The sequence below is a fragment of the Wolffia australiana genome, chromosome 12, assembly GCF_029677425.1.
Source record: "Wolffia australiana isolate 7733 chromosome 12, ASM2967742v1".
NCBI classification, from domain to species: domain Eukaryota; kingdom Viridiplantae; phylum Streptophyta; class Magnoliopsida; order Alismatales; family Araceae; genus Wolffia; species Wolffia australiana.
Window position 1 is genome coordinate 2326999 of NC_135846.1, and position 17107 is coordinate 2344105.

Consider the following 17107-nt stretch of genomic DNA (forward strand, 5'->3'; position numbering starts at 1 on the left):
CCACTTCTTGGTAACTTCCCCATTATATCTCTAGAACATTCTCTCTTCTGGGCTCCATTAATCAACGATTTTAAGTTCTTAAGTAAGATTATGATTTTGTTGTTCCAGTTTTCAACAGGAAGAAATGATCAGTATCGTTTATCTTCTTCGAAAAAATATATCATATGCTCGGGCAAACAATCCACGTTTCTTAATTTTTGGATTTCTGAAATTTAATTCTTCCCTTCTCTTTTGCCAATTTCTCATGCCAAGGGATGAGAAATCATAATCTTACTTAAAAACATTTTAAGTTATTGAGATTTGAAGTATTAATTTTTTCCAGATTTCAGGACGAGTGAGAAGTGTCGTTAATCTTCTTAGAGAAAAAGAATTTGTAAATTAAGATAACGATTGACATTTTCAAATTTCTGAATTCCGCCCTATATCCCCTTCTCTCTCTTCTGATCAACATTCTTTCATGCGAAAATGGTGATCCTGTCGTTTGGTGATAAAGTGAAAAAAATAATTTATATAAGTCTTCCAGTCTTTGCATATTCTAATTTTTTCTAGTCCTTGGTAACTTCCCCATTCTTTCTCAGGACTATTATCTCTACTGTCACCATTATTTACAGTGATCTTAAGTTTCTAATTAAAAACACAGTTTTAAGTTTCGCACGGCACCCAATCCCCTTCCGACAGCTCAACACTCGCCACGTCTTCTAGAGGCACCACCATTATTTACAAGCCTCCCCCTGGCAAAACACCCCGCTCTCTCTTTCTCGTATTCTCGTTAGAGATAGTCACGCGTGACATGGCCATAAACCCCAAACCCTAAACCCTAAATACATTCAGTGCGCCACGTAGCTCTTCGAGGGTGTCTATCTCTGTCTCCCTCTCTCTTTCACCTCTCTTTCACCTCTCTGTGTTGCGGTAGTTCCTCTCTCCTTGATAAAACACCCTCTTTCTCTCTCCAAGTTTTATCCCTTCATGTTCCTCTCTATAAGTTCTTCTATCCCTACATGTTCATCTCTCCAAGTTCTTAAATCAATGTCTATCCCTACAGTTTCCCTTCTCCTGTCCCACCCCCTTCTTCCTCTCATGTTCTTATTTAATATGTATCTTTCTCTCTCTTTGAGCTTTCCCCTCCTTGTTCCTCTCTTCCTGACCTCTCTATGATACTCAATCTCTCTATCTCCCTTATCTTTGTTCCTGCCTCCTTGATCTATCTCTATATTACCCAATTGTTCTCTCTCTCTTTCTCTCTCTCTCTCTACTGTCTTCGTTCCTGTCTCCTATATTTTTCTCAATGTTTCTCTCTCTCATTGTCTCTACTGTCTGTTTACCCCTCTCATCCTGCTATCTATCTACCTATCAATCTCTATCTCCCTATCTCTCTGTATATCTCTATCTATATATCTATCTATCTATCTCTATCTTTACCTCTCTACCCATCTCCCTCTATCTATATATCTTTATTTCTCTATTTATTTCTCCCAATATATCTATTTCTCTCCATCTACCTGTTTGTTGCTCTCTTTCTGTCCCACTCTATCTCTCTTTATCCCTCTCAATCTATCTATCTATCTCTCTATCCATCTAGCTTTATCTATATCTCCATCTCTCTATCTCACTATATCTCACTATCTACCTTGCTCTCTCTCTCTCTATTAATATATCTCTATATATATATATATCTATCTGTCTAGCTCTCTCTCTATTCCGCTATCTCTCTATATCTCCTGTATATCTATCTCTCTATATATATACATCTATCTACCCCTATATATATCTATTTAACTCTCTCTCACACACACTTTATATTCCTGCTTACTGTGGGAATAATGTGTGGACGCACGCCTTTGACTTTGCTTATGGATAAAACAAAATTCTTGTTGACTTGGCTTCAAACCAACATTCAATAAACAACTAAATAATTCATTAGTAAAAATTATTATTGAGGGCAAAAATAGAGATATTTTTCTCAAACTCACATGACTTCCTAACAATTTCTCAAACATAAATAACCTCATAAATTTAACTTTTTTTAGTTATGTGCATTAATCACAAGTTTTATCCTGAGAGAAAAGGTTGTCTTTTAATCTGCATTTTATTTATGTTCCTAGTGTTTGTAACTTTGTCCAAGAGGCTTATCCTAGAGAAAATTTCAACTTCCCATGAATTGCATGGCATACTCAGGCAATCTTCTTGGGGATTTGTTTCAATTCATCCAATTATTTTTCTATGTGATAGATTACACAGTAACTTTTGGGGTACTAATTAGATTTGGAGCAATCTTCATGACATTGTAATGACGGATGAGGTATTTATAATAAAACTTTTCTTTTAAGTGCAGATGGTACGTAAAAAATACATGAGGAAACATTTTACAGGAAAGTGACACATCAATTTTTTATGAAAATTCACAAAATAATGGGGAATCATCATTAAGCCTTAAAAACAAGCAATCAATTAACTAAATATTAGGTTACTAAAATGTATTTATCCTAATTATTTATAAATGAGTAAAAATACATGAGTAGAAAATACTTATATTTATTGTCAGCAAGGGTCAAATCCGCTGGCAGCTATGGTTTTAAAAGAAATAAAGTTCTTCCAGATGGCAAGATATTGAAAATTTGAGTGGGCGGAATCTATCAGATATTATACAGAAATATGTATCAAGGAAGAGGAGATGAAAAGACAAAGGGCAGATGTAGGGACACTATTTTATAAATAATTTTTTAGTTATGAAATGGTATAGGGATGGATATAAATAATAAAATGGTGTATTTAAATGAAACAAGTACAATGAACATTATTATGATAGAATGTTGAGATGGCTGGCTTTTAATATAATGAGTAAAAAAAGCATCTTCCGAGATATATATATATATAATTAAAGATCTTATTACAAAAATTTAATTAAATTAGTTAAAATTGAAAGTCCCTGCTAGATTAAATTAAATTATGTTATAGTGTAATCATTAGTACATATATTGATATACATGAGAAGACAAGGAGAGGAGAGGAAGGGTCCCCTTATATTTTATAACATCATTCATGTTGTCCTAGCAGTACTTACTATTTCCTATTTCATACCAGGTTTCACTCTTCCTATAAAAATGTATATGAAACCCTGATTTCTCTTGAGTTGGTGCTACCTGGAGTTAGTCTCATATTTGGATTTTGATAGAATTTTGGAGTTGGAAAACAGCAAAGGTGTCCAGTGTTCATTGATTTGATGGGTGCCTTCTTCACATGTGAAAAAACTTGTCATGTCAATCTGCCAAAGGAAGAATCCCTCCCTGGAGAGCTTACATTTCTTATTTGGCAGTTATGATTTATTTGTGGAAGCTATCGAGATATCTCACTGGTCATCCCAAATTCAGTTCAAAATATGGGTCTGCTCATCATTGTTAGAGCACTTTGAGAAAAAGGGTTGATAAAATAATGAACAACTCTAGATCCGAGCAAGTGAGCCATCTAATGATCAATACATTTAATTCACTTTGTGGGTTTGATCTTGCTTGCTCCTGTAGTATGATCCAATCTATAAGCCTATCTGCTGAGGAATCATCAATGTATCCACTTATTCAATCTGATTGATGATGTAGCCGCTCAAGGAATTATGCTTAACTATCCTGGTCAAATTTATGCAGCATGGTGATGATGTTATAAATATTAAAATTAAATAATTATTAACTTACCTGTTTTAATGTAAGTATAGTATTACCTCAAATCATATAAAGTAATATATAGTGTGGTTAAGAATACAATAATTCATCGATCATGTTTAACTGCATATATTGTTTTTATTAAAAAATTATCTCCTAAATTATGATAGTGAGGATAGTAATTCCAATGTATAAATTTATTTTTACATAATCTATACCAATGGATTTCATATTTATTTTCATACCCTTTTATCCAGAAGATCTTTCTCAAAATTTTTCCACTATGGTTTTATTGCTCAATCCCTGAATATCTTCCTCATTCCCTGAAGTGTAATATGTCTATATATATGCTCAAGGATTCCTCCCATGTGTAAATAAATGAAGTTATAAAAAATAAAAGTCCAAAAATAAATTCAATCACGAAAAAGGAAATCTAAATATTTCATGTCTTACAATACCAATAGGGAGACCTCCAAGGAGTGGAGAGCTGGAGTGCAAGAGAAGGTGAAGGGTATTTGGGAAGATATTTTCCTCTAGTGGAACTACTTGACTGGGGATCTAGAAAAACATAAAGGATATTTTTTCTTTATAGCTATGTAATTTCTAAGTCCAAAGCCTTTCAAGCCATCAACAACTCTGGTTGATCAAAGACGATGATCACTAATCACATCTTCTATAGATCAGATATATCAATGTACCCATTCCATCTGTCGAATGCAACCAATCGATAAATGGACCAAATCATGGAATGAACTGCACAATGAGCCTGGCCAATCATGGTCTTCACCCAATAATTTGAAACCATGATCTTATTTATCACAAAAGCAATTAGATTTAATCTCCTCACATCATATAAAACTGATTATAGTGTTGAGTAAATCATATTTTAATTTATATTTTAAAAAGAGATTCTCAAGCATGTAAAGGTATGGTTTTCATCACGGTAAATAAATTCATGTAAATCTCCATGATAAAAAAATACCATCAATATAGCATACAAGAGACATTTTTGTTCCCCATTTAAAAAGATTCTAAAAAGTACATTGAATCAACTAGAAGAAAATTAATATTATGTAATATTTGATAGTGTCATAAAATATGCTTAAACCCTAAAACACTATTAACAGTAAAAAAATAGATATGTAAAGTATTTTGATAAAAATTATCCATCCTTTAAAGATAAATAGCAAAAGTATCCATCTGGGGATAGATGCAGCCACTACGTATAATCAGAAACATAAACTCACAAAAAAATTTATCACCCAAATCAAAAAATGGCTGCATCTCAAAAACGAAATATTACCAGAAAAAAGAGAACTGGCATCTTAACACAGCGGATTTTTATTTTCTCATAATTATTTTTACATTGTAAAAGATTTAATAAAATTATTTTAACATTCCAAAGAAAAAAGGAAAAACCTTATTGTATTGAGGCAGAAAATCATAGAGAATAAGATTATAATTATTAAAGACAAACTCACAAAAAAGTGTGGCTCTTAAATATATGATTTTTTGATCTCTTGTTACACAAAATCATCAAAAAAAAAAATCCCTCTAAATATTGTTGTATTCCTATCTATTTTGATGAAAAAAAAGAATTTTAAATTTCACGAATGAGATTGAACATTGAAATGTGAAAAATGAAACAGCATCAAGGGCTATAGCCAGACACATATAAAAAATAAAAAATTGAACTGTAAAATAGGAAGTCACAAAATGCTGTGCCTGAATTTAAATATTCTAGCCCTCAAAGTACAAAATATTACCAAAAAATTCTGAATCTAAATTTTTGTGTCTCTAAAAAAAACAATAAATTATAAATAGATATTAGAAAAAATAAATAAGAGGAATATAGGTCATTCTGTGTATCTAAACACAATAAAGAAATTGCACACAAATAAATATAATTTAAATTTTATATGAATATAAGTGAAATGTAAACACAAAACTAAAAAATATACATGATAAAAAACATATAAGTTTAAATCTACAAAATTTTCTGCCTCTAAAACAAAATGAAAAAGATATAAGAAAAAACATATGAGTGGAATTGAGATCATTCCGTGTACTAAACAGGATAAAAATGTATATAACTAAAAATACAGTTGAATATAAGTGGAGTCTAAAACTTGATGTGCCTTTAAGCATAAAAAAGAAAAAAATAGACATAAAAAACACACAAGTGGAATCTAGAACTTTCTATGCCTCAAAGCACAAAAAGAAAAAAAAAATAGACATAAAAAAACACACAAGTGGAATCTAGAACTTTCTATGCCTCAAAGCACAAAAATAAAAAAGACATAAGAAGTAAAAATATAAGTAGAATCTAGATCATTATGTGCACTGATAGACCTAAAATATGTGATGTAATTATACATATTTTAAGGGTATTTTGGGACCATTTCCTGTGTATTTCACTCTATTTCATGAAATATTGCATGTCATGCATTAAATGAGACAAACGGTAAAAATGATAAATTTTAATGTCATTTTATGCATGTTATACGATTGAAATATATCTTAGTAAAAATATACATGTCGGAGTTGTTTAAATTTCGAATGTGCTATTTAATATGTTTATGAAAGTGCAGGGGTGAAGCTTGTATTTAATTTGCAGAAAATATAGAGGGAAATATTATACAAAATATACATATATATACATATAATGGTCAGCTCTTCAAAAAGGGATATTTTGTTGGGCCGGCTATGGAGCAACCCAAGGACTGGGCCTCAAGCTAGCAGCCAGGCTAGCGAGCCGGCCCCAGCCACCGGCGGGACCCATTGCACAAGGGAGCCCACCACCACACAACAGGGGCCCATAGTCGAGACAACATTGGCCCTCGCCTGGTCACTGGACAGAGGTAATGTCTCATTTAATTCATAGTGCATATCATATCAAAATTTATATACAGCGTGATATTTTAAAATCTTCCAATATGGGATTGCGAAATCCCTTCCTTTTTAAGTTAAGTTAAAACGCATCGGGCTGGGCCGTAGAGTAAAAGCAGGATCGCGGCCCGACGGGCCGCGATCTTAAAGAAAATTAGAAGAAAACGATACCGGGCTTCGAGCCAATCCGGCCCGAAGCCCGTATCATTTCGGGCTTATTTAAAGAGGTGGATATGATCCCAACCGTCCAATCTTTTTAAAACTATTGGACGGTGGAGATTGATCTTGCCAAATTTAACTCTTTCATTTCTTTTGTTTAGGCTGACTCGGCCGCAGGACCCATCCACGAACGAATCAAAAGAGAACCCGGGCGCTGACCGGGCAATGACGGGGTGCTGACGGGGCAGGGACTCGGGCACACCGGAAGAGGGGGTCCACGGCTGCAATTTAATCGCAGCCGTTGGACCTTTACGAGCTCGGTCGAACGGCCACGGGCATTCCCGTCCAATTTAGCCCCTGGCTGTCGACTTCGTTGGCCAGAGGCGTTTCGCAGCCGGCGGGGGGCCCCTGGGCGATCCAACGGCCTAGGAGGACCCCCCAGAGCTGCCTCTTTCCATCCGACGATGTCTAGGCTTCCTCCCAAGCCGATAAGAGGGGCTGAGGACCCCTAATTTCAACTATCTTTCGACCATCAAGCCATTACGGCGGCGGAGATCCCATCCGGCGGCGGCAAGAGCAGAAAGAGGGGCGTGACAACCCTCTAAACTCTCTTGGAGCTCCGGAAGGCGCCGAAGAGACGCTGAGTTATCCTGGATTCGCGCCAGCGTGGAGGAGACGAGTAAAGATACTGCATACTGAAGTTAGGCGGCGGCGATCGGCGCCGCCACCTTTGCTCGTCGCATCAGGGAGATTCAGGTGCCATTACTGTTCTCTTCGGTTGAATTTTATGTCCCTTGATACTCTGATGGAATGATTTTGTTCACGATCTGATACTATTCGGGCATTCTGTTGAACACCGCACGGGCGTTCAACAGAAACACCCTCCAATATCGACATTCTATCCTAAAATCTATATAATACATATTAAAAAAACTTACTATTACTTAAATACTATGAATATCTCTCTAAATCTCGAACTCCTATCGGGCATTTAGTCGAACACCTCTCGGGTGTTCGACTAAATCGACATACGAATGATAAAAATTGAATATATATATAAGCTATATATGAGAGTATAAATCATATATATAAATATATATAAATACCTCAACTAAATTTAAATAGTATTCTACCTCTTTATATAGTTATAAATGCTTACTAAGTTTTATTACTCCCTCTTTATCCCTTCCTAACATCTATCTGTACTTACATAAATTCTTACTTATCATATTATAGTTAGATATGTATTCTCTTCCTAACTTCTTATTAATCCATAGATACTTCCCTATATGATCTGTCCCTCTTAATGTGCACACTCATCTATATGACTCTTCTTCATTCTTCTATTCTCTCATTGCGAAGTACTCTTCTTAAGTACTTTATATTTCTTAACTAACTACGTTACAACTATTCTTAAATATAATACTTAATAACTTAATTCTTTCTTCTTCTTAGTAGCTATAAAGTATATAGCCATATATCTAATATTTTCCCTTCTGTACCTATCTTATTATAATAATATCTTCTTTAATTATACTTCTTCTTACTCTTATTCTCACTTCTTTATTATTCGTAGTATCCTGATACATATACCTATAATATCAGATAAGTTCTTATTCTTCTTACTACCCCATTAATCTATATACTTACTAATTACTTAACTCTTCTTATTATCTTTAGTATTATTCCTATATTTTAATAAGTAACAACTTGATTATTGAATTTACACCTAAAGGCCAGTCCCTGTGGAGACGACCTTACTCCCACATATACACTTGAGTAAGTTTCTATACATTTTATAAATTTATTTGATTGTAGGCAAATTAAAATCACAACGACCATTAAAATTAACACCCTAATTTGCCTTCATCATGCACCTAAACACAACAAAAATAAATATATAGAAATCTATAAAACTGAAGGTACAGATGAACATAAGTGGAACCTAGAAATTTCCATGCCTCTGAACCCAAAAAAAACAGACATAAGAAAAAAACATACAATGGAATCTAGATCATTATGTGCACCTAAACACAACAAAAATAAATATATAGAAATCTATAAAACTGCAGGTACAGATGAACATAAGTGGAATCTAGAAATTTCTACGCCTCTAAACCCAATTTTTTTTTTAAAAACAGACATAAGAAAAAAAAAACATACGAGTGGAATCTAGATCATTCTGTGCATCTAAACACAACAAAAATATATATAAAAACTCTATAAAACTGCAGATACAGATGAACATAAGTGGAATCTAGAAATTTCTATGCCTCTTAACCCAACAAAATTAAAAAAAAACAGACACAAGAAGAAAAAAAACATACAAGCAGAATCTAGATCATTCTGTGCATCTAAACACTACAAAAATAAATATATAAAAATAAATAAAATTCCAAATACAGACGAACATAAGCGGAATCTAGAAATTTCGATGCCTCTAAACCCATTTTTTTTTTTTAAAACAGACATAAGAAAAAAAAACATACAAGCGGAATCTAGAACTTTCTGGGCCTCCAAGCAAAGCATAGTCACCAGAAAATCTGAAAGCGGCAGCCGGCCACGCGGCGCAATCTGAGCCACTCATTCTCCTATATAAATACCCACTCCCGGGTCCTCTTCCCCGCTTCATCTTCCTTATCTTCTTCCTCCGCCCTCAGTCAGCCCCAATCTTCTTCCTCTCCTCCTCCTCCTCCTCCTCCCCGATCTAGGGTTAGGGTTAGGGTTTCGGAGCTCCTCCAGAGGCGACATGGCGGCCTCCTCCGCTCAACTCCACTCGCTGGGCTCCTCCGCCGCCGCTGCCGTCTCGCCTTCTCGCAAGGCGTCGACCATGTCCTCCTCGAGGTCCGTCTTCTTCGGCGGTCGTCGCTCTGTCGCCGGCTCTGCGAGGTCCAGCAATGGCGGAAAGGGCAGCCGGCGCGGCGCTTCTCTGCGCGTTGTCTGCGAGAAGGTCGTCGGAATTGACCTCGGCACGACCAACTCTGCCGTCGCCGCCATGGAGGGGGGGAAGCCCACGATCGTGACCAACGCGGAGGGCCAGCGCACGACGCCCTCGGTCGTCGCTTTCACCAAGAACGGGGACCGGCTCGTTGGGCAGATTGCGAAGCGGCAGGCGGTTGTGAATCCCGAGAACACGTTCTTCTCCGTGAAGAGATTCATCGGGCGGAAGATGGCGGAGGTCGCGGACGAGTCCAAGCAGGTGTCTTACAAGGTCATTCGCGATGATAATGGGAATGTGAAGCTGGATTGCCCGATTATTGGGAAGCAGTTTGCTGCTGAGGAGATTTCTGCGCAGGTATTTGTCTTCTCATTTGACCCCGTTCTCTTTTGGATTTCTTTGTTTTTATTTTTGAGGATTATCGCAGACTTATTAATTATTATGTTTCCTCTGTTTGTTCCAATATTAACTGTCTAACTCGCTCCCTATCATTAGTTTCAGAGCTGTGTTTGCTCTATAACTTTGATTCTTGTATGTATCAATTATTGTCTTTTCTCAGTTGGTTCCAAAATTAACTGTCTAACTCTCTCCGTATCATTACTTCCGCTGATGTGTTTTTCTCTATACCTTAGTTATTATTGATTAATTATTGCATTTCCTCAGTTTTTTTCAAAAATTAACTGTCTAACTCGCTCCTTACCATTACTTTCAGAAATGATTTTGCTCTATACCTTTGGTTCTTCGCATTTTTAAATTATTGTATTTTCTCAGTTTGTTCCACAATTAGCTGTCTAACTCGCTCCCAAAATTAACTTTTTAATTTCTTTTTGAAAGGAACTATACAAATTATACTCAATTTTTAAAGACTAATAATTGTATTTCCTCAGTTTGTTCTAAAATCAACTGCTAACTCTCTCCCTACCATTATTTTGAGAGATGTTTATGTTCTAAACCTTTGATTTTTCGCTTTCATCTTCAAAATTGTCATGAAATTTCCATTTGATCAGGTTCTGAGGAAGCTTGTGGACGATGCCTCCAAGTTCTTGAACGACAAGGTGACGAAGGCTGTTGTGACTGTTCCTGCTTACTTCAACGATTCTCAGAGAACAGCAACCAAGGACGCCGGTCGTATTGCTGGCCTGGAAGTTCTTCGTATCATCAACGAGCCCACTGCGGCCTCTCTGGCATATGGGTTTGAGAAGAAGAACAATGAGACTATTCTTGTGTTTGACCTTGGAGGCGGTACTTTTGACGTCTCAGGTGCTTGAATTTTACCTTTCTTTGACAATCCGTAGTAATAGTTATTCCGGCATTGCTTTTTCTTTGCTATATAAATCTCATTTAAATCATATACAAAAACTGTTTGTAATTTATGTACAGATACTTCAATACAATTCTTACATGTTCTCATCTATTATCTTCAATTTTTCTTGTAATCAGTTCTTGAGGTAGGAGATGGCGTGTTCGAGGTGCTGTCGACCTCCGGTGATACTCACTTGGGTGGTGATGACTTTGACAAGGTAAGATTAGAACTCATATGTTCAAAATTAAATTTAGCCCAATTTTTAGTTGAATTTATATTCTCTTGATCTTCATCAGTAATGAGGGTTTAAATTAAAGGAACGAGGGTTTACAACTTAGGATTTGGGGTTTGGTGGTTTAGACTTCACGCAACCAGGGTACCTCTTGTTGTGCGATTATAAAGTTATCCCATGAACAGCTGGCCACATTAGATGACCTTCATTCTTTTCCTGTTCTGTTCCAGCGTTTTTAATTTTAATTTCTCTTTATTTAATGCTGTGTTTCTCCAGAGGGTTGTTGACTGGTTGGCGGGCAACTTCAAGAGAGACGAGGGCATTGATCTGCTTAAGGACAAACAAGCTCTGCAGCGGCTGACGGAGACTGCGGAGAAAGCCAAGATGGAACTCTCCTCCCTCACTCAGGCCAACATCAGGTCTCATCATCTCTCCTCTATAACCCCCTCAAGTTACCAATTTGGATAAAATAAAACATATTACCAAAGTCTGATTGGGCATTCCCGCCCTCTCGTTAGAAGAATTTGTCTCATTAGAAGAATTTGTCTCTCTAATTTGCAGCTTGCCATTCATCACGGCGACGGCAGAGGGGCCGAAGCACATTGAAACGACACTGACGAGAGCCAAGTTCGAGGAGCTGTGCTCAGACCTGCTTGATCGGCTGCGGACGCCTGTCGAGAACTCGCTTCGTGATGCGAAGCTCTCGTACTCGGACCTTGATGAGGTCATCCTGGTTGGTGGCTCCACCCGTATTCCTGCTGTTCAAGACCTTGTCCGTAAGATCACTGGCAAAGAGCCCAACGTTTCCGTCAACCCTGATGAGGTCGTCGCCCTCGGTGCCGCTGTCCAGGTCTGCCCCTCTTTCCCTATCATTATCTCCTGCTGTTTTTTTTTCTCTTGAATTCTTCATTTTTTCCCCTTTTCTAGTGTTCTGATGTGATTTAGGCGTTCCCCTTTTCGTTTAATCATCTGATAGATTTTTTTCTCTTTCAAAAAAGAAAATCTGATAGACCTTTTTGCTGCAAGAATCTGTGAATCGGAGTGACGTTATTTCTCTAGTTATCTTATCGTATTGCATCCACAATATAGTCGGATTTTGGGGAGTTTGAGTTACAGATCTTAGGTACAGGTGACGTTGATGATTATGAAAAATGTGTCTGTATTTCTTTAATGAATTGTTCTACCAGGAATTTTAGCCTTATTAGACTGAGATATTCGAGAGACATTCTATTAGAGAATACAATCATGATGATGGTGGTAATGATGATGACTATGAAGACTAAATATTTCTTAGATGGGTCATGCTATTTCTTTAATAGATTATGAAATCCGTTGGTGACATGCCATTTGGGGTGCAACCATGATGATGTTGAAAGGGATGATTGTAGTGATGATGCTTATTAACAATGTGTGGTGCTTTATTCTATCCGAGATTACAATCATGATGATGGTGGTAATGATGATGACAATGAAGACTAAATATTTCTTAGACGGGTCATGCTATGTCCGGTGGTATGCCATTTCTTTAATAGATTATGAAATCCGTTGGTGACATGCCATTTGGGATGCAACCATGATGATGATGCTTATGAATAATGCGTGGTACTTAAATTCTTTCATGGTTTGTGTTCTGTCCGTAAATATTACCTTTATTGGATTATGTGTTGTTTTGCACTCATGATGATGATCGTGGTGGTGGGCAGGCCGGTGTGCTCTCCGGTGACGTCAGCGACATCGTGCTTTTGGATGTGACGCCGCTGTCCCTCGGTCTGGAGACGTTGGGCGGGGTGATGACGAAGATCATCCCGAGGAACACGACGCTGCCGACCTCCAAGTCGGAGGTGTTCTCGACTGCTGCCGACGGGCAGACGAGCGTGGACATCAACGTGCTGCAAGGGGAGCGAGAGTTTGTTCGGGACAACAAGTCCCTGGGAAGGTTCCGTCTCGACGGTATTCCTCCGGCGCCGCGAGGCGTGCCTCAGATCGAGGTCAAGTTCGACATCGATGCGAATGGCATCCTCTCGGTTGCGGCCATCGACAAGGGCACTGGCAAAAAGCAGGACATCACCATCACCGGCGCCAGCACCCTTCCATCTGATGAGGTATAATACTTCATCTGGTTTTTCTTTCTTTCTTTCTTTCTCTCTCTCTCTCTCTCTCTCTTCTCTCCTTCCGTCCCACCTGTTGCCGTCTTCTCTCTCTCTCTCTCTCTGCATTGTAAGATTCTCTCTCTAGTTTCTAATCCGGGCCCGTGGGAGCAGGTGGACAAGATGGTGAAGGAGGCGGAGAAGTTCTCCAAGGAGGACAAGGAGAAGAGGGACGCAGTCGACACGAAGAACCAGGCCGACACCGTCATCTACCAGACCGAGAAGCAGCTCAAGGAGCTCGGTGACAAGGTCCCCGGCGAGGTCAAGCAGAAGGTCGAGGCCAAGCTCGCCGAGCTCAAAGACGCCGTCGCCAGCGACGTCACCCAGGCCATCAAGGACGCCATGGCAGCCCTCAACCAGGAGGTCATGCAGCTCGGCCAGTCCCTCTACAACCAGCCCGGCTCCGCTCCCGGCGGGGCCCCCGGTCCCGATGCCGGCCCCGGTCCCTCGTCCGGCCCCGCCCCCGACGCCGGAGACGTGATTGATGCCGACTTCACCGACAGCAAGTGACCGGTCATAGGGTTTTATAAGAGGGAGAGCAGGGGCAGAAGCCGAGGAGAGGGATGTTGTTTTGTTGGTCAAGTCTCCTGGGCTGTTTGTTGGTCTTGCTGAGTTGGGATTTTGATAAAGATGGATTAGGAGGGAGTAGCCAGCATGGGTGTGTGAGGTATAAGGGGAGGGCCAGGGAGATTGATTTTTGATGATGATTTTATTCTATTAGGGAAGTTTTTGCCTTCGTGTTTTACCTTGCAGCCTTCTCTTAGTTAAGTATGTATATTTATTTATTTTAGAGAGAGAGGGAAGGATGGGGGAAGATAGAGAGAGGCAGAGAATAGAAAGAGGAGTTTATGTGTGTGAGAGAGAGACAGACAGAGAGAGGAGGAGAGAGAAGGGAAAGAAGAGTGTGTGAGAGAGACAGAGAGAGAGGATAGGAGAAGATAGAGATGATAGGGAAAGAGAGAAGGGAAAGAAGAGTGAGTGAGACAGATAGAGAGAGAGGAGAGAGAGAGAGAGAGAGAGAGAGAGAGAGAGAGAGAGAGAGAGAGAGAGAGAGAGAGAGAGAGAGAGAGCTTGGTTGGATGGTGGCTCTTATGTTTCTCTTTAAGTCTTATTACTGTTTATTTTTTTGGTCTGCTTGTGGGCCGTTGATATTTCTGATTTGGGATTTTGTTAGGTACAGAGTGTTAGTTGGAGAAAACGGTGAGTAGCGAGCAGGGTCTCAGATGAAGGGAAAGGCTGTGGATTTTTATGATGATTTTCTCAATTAGGGAAGTTTTTCCCTAGAGAGATTTGATGATTAACAGATTAATCCCATGTCAAAAAGCCTTGGGAGAACTCTTCATGTGCTTTCTGGTACTAAATTAAATTTCTAGCTCATTTAGCGTGTGCGTATTGTTGGCCCACAAACTTAAACATGGAATTTATTATTTATTATAAATGGAAACTTAGGTCTGTATTTCACAACATCTGTCACTCGGTAGCTTTATAGATATGTTTGCATGGATACAGTTATCTAAATATGTATATAACTTCTTAGATTGCATAATGCTTTCCCCTCGTACAGAACCTGTCTCATTGAACCAACAAGTTTGTTCACATGCCTTAGTGGAATGATTGGCCCGCAAATTAATTCTACAACAATTTATACATTAAAGTTAAAATAGAATGGTTGCCAACCTTGGTTGGTAAAGCTCACCTTTGATCCTTTTATTGTGCCAAAGATAGAGAAGTCCCTTAAACAAGGGTCCTTATGACTGTTGGTTTCTATGACCTTAATGTGGATGAAACACAAGGGGTTCTTGCAGCGGAAGATAGATAACAAAATATAAACAACATGTACAGAGCATTTGATCAAATCACCTGGCACTGATCAACTTTTTGATTTCTTTGATCATCAAGTGATTTATGTTGAGCAGGTCAAGTGTGCATCCTCTAGACATATATTTGCAGTCCCTAACTCAACGGATCTCTTCCTTCACCTGGACGAGTCCCATTCACACTCCATCATCATCATTATACCATCTCAATCACGTCATGGATGAAGAGGGGAAAAAGAGAGAAGGGAGAAGAAGGCGAAGGGCCCGAAATAATTTTGGCCTGAGTGAATTTTTTTCAAGGCCTTCCCCTATTTATACTATAAGACTTTTTTTCATAAAACCCCTAAACTTCAAGAATATATTCTGATGTCCAAAAGACCATTTATGTGTGACACACTAGGCCCTTATTTCTATCTAGTTAATGCCTCTAATATCCCAATAACATTTATTATCCTTCCAAATTAATTAACTACATAACGATATAGATTAATTAATGATAAATTGATTTAACCCAATCAGTAGGTCTTGTGTCAATCCTGTGGGGTGTAAAACTACATCTTGTGCTCTAGAAGATAGAAAGGGGCAAATTAACTTACTCATGGAACTTGTTTTTCATTGATTACCATGTACACATTGTCCCTCATTTTGTTGACACTCGTAGGATGACTTAGACTATTATTACTTTTCAAACCCCAATCGGTTATCCGAGTTAGTATTTTGATGCCTTTGGAAATCATTAGATAACTCTTCTTAGATACTCCATTTTCTTGGCCAAGGACTTCACCACATCATCTTCCTTGAGCTGTCTCTACTTCTACATAGAGTGGTTGATCCCATCTTGACCGCTCAATCATCTTCGTGAGCTTCTTTCTGCACACGAACTAAGATTGCTTACAATTCCATGATTAGGAACTTGCAGACCCTAATTAAAGTCCAACCATCCATCCACAAGACATCTTTATTGTCTTAATTCTAGGGGCCATGATGGAGACCATCTAGCTCTCAACCAGCTCGAGAAGCCAGGGTTGAGGTGAAAGACCCGACCTTCATGTACTCAGCCTAGTCAACAGGCCCGCAAAGGTAGGCATTATTTTCGTTCATACTTTTTGGGACTTCTTCTCATCTAGTGAGCCTACGTTTTTGGGCCTATGTGTTTGTGTGGTTGGGCTTGGGTATGTGGTCCCAACTGTAGGCGCCTCTCATCTAGGGGGGGCATAAAATGTGTGGGACTCTCTCTATTGTAAGGGCCCATTAGTACATCTATGTAGGGGGAGTTGTACCCCTTCACTTGTTAGAGAAAAAAAGAAAAGAAAACACATTTTGTTATTATTATTATTATTTTCCAGTTTCTCCCTTCTTGTGTCTTTCCCCCGAGGGGAAAACCTTAATGCCGCAGCGGCGTCGACTGTTGTCCTGTTCGATTGGCTCAGGCCGCCTCACTATCGTTGTCGGAACTCAATTCCTTCCGTTGTCGTCATTTAGCAGGCCTATCTCTACCGTCGGGTGCCCTACTCACATTGCCAGCCGAATACGTGCTGCTGTGAGATTTTTGGATGCTCACTGTCATTGTCATTGTGGTTACCATCCATGCCGTCGGTGGCGTCGTCCTATTGTCGCCGTCATAGTCGAAGAGGCCCTCACCATCTGCGCCCTCGTCGCTCGCACTGCCATCTTTGCGCCGCTGCTGCCGAAGCCAGGAGAAGACCACCTTTGCACCACCATTGTGCACTGCTGGCCTTTGATGCTGTTGATTGCCAGACTGACGTCTCATGGAAGCCAAGGACTTTGCTTAAGTCATGACCCCACACGCGCCTATTGCACCCTTTAATTTCTCCACGCCCACACGAAGACACTACCATTGGGTCGATGCCCCTGCACATTGACCGATGCCCCAACTTCCAAAGGCTGACTTGATTCCTGACAACTGAGGCTCACCGAGCGTCCCAACTATACTTCCGAAACGCAGACG

At 39.1% G+C, this 17107-nt stretch overlaps 1 protein-coding gene across 1 annotated transcript; it reads left to right on the forward strand.

Moving 5' to 3' along the window:
* Positions 1 to 9338: 9338 nt before the first annotated feature.
* Positions 9339 to 14066, forward strand: LOC144710694 (stromal 70 kDa heat shock-related protein, chloroplastic-like). Its single transcript, XM_078584521.1, has 7 exons — positions 9339 to 9996; positions 10647 to 10899; positions 11080 to 11159; positions 11451 to 11593; positions 11736 to 12024; positions 12878 to 13276; positions 13436 to 14066. Exons 1-7 carry the CDS (start codon positions 9451 to 9453, stop codon positions 13829 to 13831), a joined length of 2106 nt encoding a protein of 701 aa, XP_078440647.1. The 5' UTR covers positions 9339 to 9450; the 3' UTR covers positions 13832 to 14066.
* Positions 14067 to 17107: the final 3041 nt, after the last annotated feature.

Bases quoted from the DNA above. Each gene is read 5' to 3' on its own strand.
- LOC144710694 (XM_078584521.1), top strand. From the start codon at position 9,451: ATGGCGGCCTCCTCCGCTCAACTCCACTCGCTGGGCTCCTCCGCCGCC. The intron at 9,997-10,646 runs GTATTTGTCTTC...CCATTTGATCAG, and splicing joins CTGAGGAGATTTCTGCGCAG to GTTCTGAGGAAGCTTGTGGA. The intron at 13,277-13,435 runs GTATAATACTTC...CCGTGGGAGCAG, and splicing joins GCACCCTTCCATCTGATGAG to GTGGACAAGATGGTGAAGGA.